The sequence below is a fragment of the Phyllobates terribilis genome, unplaced genomic scaffold (genome assembly GCF_046119375.1).
Source record: "Phyllobates terribilis strain yellow unplaced genomic scaffold, ASM4611937v1 Scaffold_8__6_contigs__length_399053987, whole genome shotgun sequence".
Lineage (NCBI taxonomy): Eukaryota > Metazoa > Chordata > Amphibia > Anura > Dendrobatidae > Phyllobates > Phyllobates terribilis.
In genome coordinates this window covers 395,648,772-395,656,203 of record NW_027362768.1, presented here as the reverse complement: position 1 = coordinate 395,656,203, position 7,432 = coordinate 395,648,772, and the positions used below count along the sequence as shown (strand labels likewise).

The following is a 7,432-nucleotide window of genomic DNA, read 5'->3' as shown; positions in this document are numbered from 1 at the left end:
GTATCACAGATCACAGCTAGTCAGTATATATCCATGATCCTATGTTATTCACTATATATATATATAATATATATATATATATATATATATATATATTATATATATATATAGTATATATATCAGTAAATTATGATGGGGTGACCATACTTTGCATTGGGGCCTTTAAGCTCTTGTGTTTACCTCAGAACCTAAGCAGTTTTTCATTATTTAATTTATAAGTCATGGTTTCATTATTATTAATTATATTTTAAATTATCATTTTCAGGCCGAGAATGTTGCTCGTCTCCTGTATTTTATGGACAATGATAAGCCATCAATGGACTTTGTTTTTAACATCCAGAAGACTAATGAATATTTTTCAAAGCTTCTGGAAATTGGCAACACTCATCAGACTGTCTTCAATTATTTAAAAAGTTTGAAGCGATTTCTTGACTATATGAAAAACTCCACTGATCTGATACACAAAGACAAGAAGGTCTATGATGCACTTTGTATCTTCGTTGATCAACTGGGTGTGTTCCAAAAGAGGATCAGCAAAGGGATATCTAAAGAAAATGTGGCAAAGAAGTAAGTGAAAAAACTGGTCTAAAACACATTTTTCAATTACGTATTCATTCATTCAATATCCGTTCTCATTCCTATTTCTTTTCACAGACAGAAATGTTTGAGATATGGAACTCAGACACCGGAGCAGCTAGAAAACATCCTGACAGTTGCAAAACCTACTTTTATGCACGTCTTAAGGCTGGCAAAAGAAGGGGGAAATCTACATGTGGACGAAAAACTGACAATTCTTCAGTATTTGGAAGCGCTTATCATTGTCAGAAAGCTGCAGAGACCTGGTGTCGTTCAGCATATGACGGTTAGGAGCTTTCAGCTTTGTATTGCTTATGTAAATGAATGATGGAGGGTTGTGTTTTTTTTAATTAATGTATGTTGTTTTTTGATCTTACAGGTCGATGAGTGGAAAGATAGAATAACTAAAAAGGATCATGTAGGTATCACTGTGTATGAGCACAAGACAGCGGCAAATCAGGTGGCAACAGTCATTTTAACTAAAGAAGAGGAAAGCGTAAGTATATTACAGGTCTGTATGCCTTTCTCTCTCTGTGCCCCCTCTCTCTCTGTGCCCCCCTTCTCTCTCTGTGCCCCCTCTCTCTCTGTGCCCCCCTCTCTCTCTGTATGCCTTTCTCTCTCTGTGCCCCCCTCTCTCTCTGTATGCCTCCCTCTCTCTCTGTATGCCTTTCTCTCTCTGTGCCCCCCTCTCTCTCTGTGCCCCCCTCTCTCTCTGTGCCCCCCTCTCTCTCTGTATGCCTTTCTCTCTCTGTGCCCCCCCTCTCTCTCTGCCCCCTCTCTCTCTGTGCCCCCTCTCTCTGTGCCCCCCTCTCTCTCTGTATGCCTTTCTCTCTCTGTGCCCCCCTCTCTCTCTGTGCCCCCTCTCTCTGTGCCCCCCTCTCTCTCTGTATGCCTTTCTCTCTCTGTGCCCCCCTCTCTCTCTGTGCCCCCCTCTCTCTGTATGCCTTTCTCTCTCTGTATGCCTTTCTCTCTCTGTGCCCCCCTCTCTCTCTGTATGCCTTTCTCTCTGTATGCCTCTCTCTCTCTCTGTATGCCTTTCTCTCTCTGTGCCCCCCTCTCTCTCTGTATGCCTTTCTCTCTCTGTGCCCCCCTCTCTCTCTGTATGCCTCTCTCTCTGTATGCCTTTCTCTCTCTGTGCCCCCCTTCTCTCTCTGTGCCCCCTCTCTCTCTGTGCCCCCCTCTCTCTGTATGCCTTTCTCTCTCTGTGCCCCCCTCTCTCTCTGTATGCCCCCCTCTCTCTCTGTATGCCTTTCTCTCTCTGTGCCCCCCTCTCTCTCTGTGCCCCCTCTCTCTCTGTGCCCCCCTTCTCTCTCTGTGCCCCCTCTCTCTCTGTGCCCCCCTCTCTCTCTGTATGCCTTTCTCTCTCTGTGCCCCCCTCTCTCTCTGTGCCCCCCTCTCTCTCTGTGCCCCCCTCTCTCTCTGTATGCCTTTCTCTCTCTGTGCCCCCCCTCTCTCTCTGCCCCCTCTCTCTCTGTGCCCCCCTCTCTCTCTGTATGCCTTTCTCTCTCTGTGCCCCCCTCTCTCTCTGCCCCCTCTCTCTCTGTGCCCCCACTCTCTGTGCCCCCCTCTCTCTCTGTATGCCTTTCTCTCTCTGTGCCCCCCTCTCTCTCTGTATGCCTCTCTCTCTCTCTGTATGCCTTTCTCTCTCTGTGCCCCCCTCTCTCTCTGTATGCCTTTCTCTCTCTGTGCCCCCCTTCTCTCTCTGTATGCCTCTCTCTCTCTCTGTATGCCTTTCTCTCTCTGTGCCCCCCTCTCTCTCTGTATGCCTTTCTCTCTCTGTGCCCCCTCTCTCTCTGTATGCCTTTCTCTCTCTGTGCCCCCCTTTCTCTCTCTGTGCCCCCCTCTCTCTCTGTATGCCTTTCTCTCTCTGTGCCCCCCTCTCTCTCTGTATGCCTCTCTCTCTCTCTGTATGCCTTTCTCTCTCTGTGCCCCCCTCTCTCTCTGTATGCCTCTCTCTCTCTCTGTATGCCTTTCTCTCTCTGTGCCCCCCTTTCTCTCTCTGTGCCCCCTCTCTCTCTGTCGTTCTTTATTTTATTTTTTTTTCATTTTCTATTCCAGTGGTTTGATATCTACTTTGATAAAGTGAGGCCCACATTCTTGAAGCCAAACAAGGAAAATAAGAGATTTTTTATTTCATCATCTGGAGAAAAAATCTACAATGTTTCAAATGATGTTGCAAGACTTCATACCAAGTATGTATTTTAAAATAGAAACTATTAGTTAATAAGTCTACATGGTCATAATAAGATGATTAACTTAATTTTCTTTTATTATACAGATTTGGATTGAAGCCAGTAACCAGCCAGATAGCGAGACGGATGGCAGAAACATTTGTCGCTGCAAATTGTAAAGAGACTATTGATAAAGATCACTTTTCAAAGTATCTGGCACATAGCAACAGTACTGCGGAGCGCGTTTATCGGGAAAACACTATGGACATGCTGATCAGAGCATCAAACTTGACCCGAAAAATTCAAGAGGAAGCTTCAACATCAAGGTAAGTATGTGAATAGTGGTGCGGTTGTCTCCAGCCTCGCTGCATCAGGTTGACTATTCTTATGTGATCTGTTACTAAAACATTTATATTTTACAGCACTGCAATGGAAGTGGACTGTGTGAACGAGAACCATAAAGACTCTTCTCCTCCTCCTTTGAGTTCCAAGGATGAAGAATTTAAAAGATTTGAAACAAAATATCCAGTAACTTTAGAGAAGGAGTTCCCATCGCTAAAAAAGTGTATTGAAGCCTCTGAAAGGCATGGGCGACACATTTATGATCGGTGGAGGAAGACACAGCACACAATGCGTGTGGACTATATCATCGGTAAGATGTTCAAATGGCTGCTCTGCCATGTATCTAATCCCACACAATTTTATAATCCAATCTTGTATGAAACTGTCTGCTGAACTGGGTATCTAATCCTATCCTGCATGATACATTCTTCTGACCTGTGTATCTAATCCTATCCTGTTTGATACTGCCTTCTGGGCCATGTATTTACTCCAATCCTGTGTAATACTATCTGCTGAGTTGGGTATCTAATCCTATCCTGTTTGATACTCCCTTCTGGGCCATGTATTTACTCCAATCCTGTGTAATACTGTCTGCTGAGCTGGGTATCTAATCCTATCCTGCATGATATATTCTTCTGAGCTGGGTATCTAATCCTATCCTGCATGATACATTCTTCTGAGCTGTGTATCTAATCCTATCCTGCATGATACATTCTTCTGAGCTGTGTATCTAATCCTATCCTGCATGATACATTCTTCTGAGCTGTGTATCTAATCCTATCCTGCATGATACATTCTTCTGAGCTGTGTATCTAATCCTATCCTGCATGATATATTCTTCTGAGCTGTGTATCTAATCCTATCCTGCATGATACATTCTTCTGAGCTGTGTATCTAATCCTATCCTATGTGACACTGTTGAGCTGTGTATCTAACCCATCTAATCAAGACACATGTAATAACCATTGTTTAGTATCTATATCACATTACCATATTAATACATTTTTTTGACATTTTCTCAACAGGATTGTTTGAAGACATAAGAGCAGAAGAAGAGGAGGTGAATGAATGCATCCGGAAGCAGAGATGGAAAAACAACGTGCCAAGAGCGAAAGACATATTGCTGCAATGGAGGAAAAGATGACCTGGAGAATGAAAAAGAAGGATTGATGATTGATGAAGAATGAAATGAATGTGGACCTTTTTCTACCTAAAATAAAGCAAAATGAAGTTTTTTATTTCATGTTTCATTTGTTTATGGGCACACATGTTCATATACAGTTTAGTAAGCAAAAGGTGTTCAAAAACCGAGTATCTAAAAATGAAGAATTAATAGGTTGGGTGATATTAATCCGGAACAGTGCAAGTGTCTAGTAATTGGGAGCAGAACAGCATTAAGTACAAGAAGTCATATTATTACCACTCAATCAAATGTGCAACATCAGCCCAAAAGCCTTAAAGCCATGTCCCACTTTTTGCTTTTTTCAAATATCTAACTCTACAAAGCATTCATTGCTGTTGGGGGTGTACATAGAAATCATGGGGCCCCATAGCAGAACTTCTAATTGCCACCACCTCCACCCCCAAAAAAAGAGGGTGGGGGAGGAAAAACAAAACTTAAATTACTGTCTGGGTCACAGAAGAGCAGATCTCACAACTTTTCAGCCTTTACACAGTAATTTTCCTCCTGCTTAAAGGGGTATTCCCATCTCCAAGATCCTATCCCAATATGTAGTAGGTGTAGTAATATTAGCAGATTTCTCCAATTAGAAATGTAGTATAGTATTTTTGATTCATAATCTCTCTTACCTCATGTGCAGGCATCGCAGGACCTTCGTTATCCATGGTTACGACCACTAGTAACTAGCTATCTGTCTTTATCCTTGGACATAACTATGGATACCTAAGGTTCTGCACATGAGGAAAGAGACCTAGTGAATCAGAAAAAATATACTACATTTATAATTGGAGATATTTGCTAATACTCAAAGTATGGTGACCCCAACACAGCCCTCCATGCAGTAAAATGGACCTACATACAGTATAATGGACCCCATATCTTCCAAATATAATAACCCACATAGCCTTCCATATAGTATAAGCATGGTCCTTCATGCAATATAATGCATCCCCCATGGTCCTTAAAGTATAGTGCAGCCCCCATAAGGGTATAAAATAGCCACAGTCCTGCAGTAATATGGGCACCACATACTGATTTAAAAAATATATATATGAATACTCACTGCTACTCGTTCCTCCTGCTGCTTCAGTCCATGGGACATCACTTTCTGCACACATTGACTATCTGCTGAACTTTCTGCAAGGTTTCTGCATCTGTTTGCAACAAACACTGCTGAAAAACCAGGTGGAAACACCCAGAGACTGAACCAGGTAGGACAGCAGAGCTGTCACTCATAATGCTGACAGCCCAGCACACTCCAGAATCCATAGGACGGCTGAGCTGTCACTCACAACATCCATAGGCCACAGACAGCAATGCAGCCATGACAGTAGGTCATTTATTAATGTTAGACTGATAGTATGTGCCATATACAACACTCAATCTCACAAAGTCTCACGCTAAAAATTGGCAGGGAGATCCATGTTTACAAGAAAATCCTATATCTCACAGCCATTATCTTTCCAGGGTCTTGAACGCATCGTGAAGAAAATCACCGGCCTAATATTCACCTTGATTAAGGGGAAATTATTTTTCAATGGGAGACTGAGAGTGAGGGCCGTATGTGGCTTATACTATGTCTACTAAATGAGGTTACCCACTTTCCAGTGCTGACATCTCGACTTGTGAAGGTCCAAGATGGCCCAAACTTACAGTGTGTACAGAGCTAAAGTAGAACTACACAATGAGTGGTGGCACTTGTTCATAGCAAGAGTGGTTCCAGTACAATACATGTCTAAAATTGGCACTGTTTGCTCCGGTTCTGAAGGTCCAATAGAAAAACAGAGATAAACACTTTGTAGCACTCGCTCTCCCCTTTTAAGGGACTCCTCACATGTGTATGTATGCCATTTCCCTGAGGAGCAGCGCCCCAAGAAGCGACCACCCTACCTGGTTAATGCTAAGTGTGAGTCTGTGATAGTGAGTGCCGTATTTGGCACATTCTATCAAAGTCTCACACTAAAGATCTGCATCTGAAAATGCTCCTCCGACTTTGGGGGGCAGATCTCAGCAGCTAAGGGAGCAGACTGCAAACGGACAGAGATGTATTTAGATAATCCTCTTGGCTTCAATATTCACTAAGCAGCTTTTTCATTGATCCCTCCTGCGGTTTCTGGTGGATCGGGGAAGAGGGCACCCCCAGCACCATGTTAAGTCAATGGTAGGAATCAATGGCATTTCCCTATCTCACTTTCACCTGGATTTTTCCTGAACCGTGGGTCCGATAAACAATCCGAGATATACGTTCTGTAGACTGGACCATCAGCTTTCCAGGGATTCATATCCTAAGTGAGAGGCATCTTGTATTGAGGAGCAGCACCCCGAGAGCCGTGATCCTCCTCTGATCAGGCTGCCCATGTCTACTAAATGAGGTTACCCAATTTCCAGTGCTGACATCTCGACTTGTGAAGGTCCAAGATGGCCCAAACTTGCAGTGTTTACAGAGCTAAAGTAGAACTACACAATGAGTGGTGGCACTTGTTCATAGCAAGAGTGGTTCCAGTACAAGACATGTCTAAAATTGGTACTGTTTGCTCCGGTTCTGAAGGTCCAATAGAAAATCAGAGATAAACACTTTGTAGCACTCGCTCTCCCCTTTCAAGGGACTCCTCACATGTGTATGTATGCCATTTCCCTGAGGAGCAGCGCCCCAAGAAGCAAGCCACCCCTACCTGGTAAATGCTAAGTGTGAGTCTGTGATAGTGAGTGCCGTATTTGGCACATTCTATCAAAGTCTCACACTAAAGATCTGCATCTGAAAATGCTCCTCCGACTTTGGGGGGCAGATCTCAGCAGCTAAGGGAGCAGACTGCAAACGGACAGAGATGTATTTAGATAATCCTCTTGGCTTCAATATTCACTAAGCAGCTTTTTCTTTGATCCCTCCTGCGGTTTCTGGTGGATCGGGGAAGAGGGCACCCCCAGCACCATGTTAAGTCAATGGTAGGAATCAATGGCATTTCCCTATCTCACTTTCACCTGGATTTTTCCGGAACCGTGGGTCCGATAAACAATCCGAGATATACGTTTTGTAGACTGGACCGTCAGCTTTCCAGGGATTCATATTCTGAGTGAGAGGCATCTTGTACCAAGGAGCAGCACCCCGAGAGCCGTGATCCCCCTCTGACCAGGCGGCCCATGTCTGCTAAATGAGGTTACCCAC

At 43.7% G+C, this 7,432-nt stretch overlaps 1 protein-coding gene across 1 annotated transcript; it reads left to right on the top strand.

Annotated features, from left to right (window-relative positions):
* Window positions 1–321: 321 nt before the first annotated feature.
* Window positions 322–4,255, top strand: LOC141156614 (uncharacterized). The gene is made up of 7 exons (XM_073642813.1): window positions 322–567; window positions 655–862; window positions 956–1,072; window positions 2,635–2,768; window positions 2,855–3,073; window positions 3,170–3,399; window positions 4,115–4,255. The coding sequence occupies exons 1-7, from the start codon at window positions 437–439 to the stop codon at window positions 4,231–4,233; spliced, it is 1,158 nt and encodes a 385-aa protein (XP_073498914.1). The 5' UTR covers window positions 322–436; the 3' UTR covers window positions 4,234–4,255.
* Window positions 4,256–7,432: the final 3,177 nt, after the last annotated feature.

Bases quoted from the DNA above. Each gene is read 5' to 3' on its own strand.
- LOC141156614 (XM_073642813.1), top strand. From the start codon at position 437: ATGAAAAACTCCACTGATCTGATACACAAAGACAAGAAGGTCTATGAT. The intron at 568-654 runs GTAAGTGAAAAA...TTCTTTTCACAG, and splicing joins AAAGAAAATGTGGCAAAGAA to ACAGAAATGTTTGAGATATG. The intron at 3,074-3,169 runs GTAAGTATGTGA...TATATTTTACAG, and splicing joins GAGGAAGCTTCAACATCAAG to CACTGCAATGGAAGTGGACT.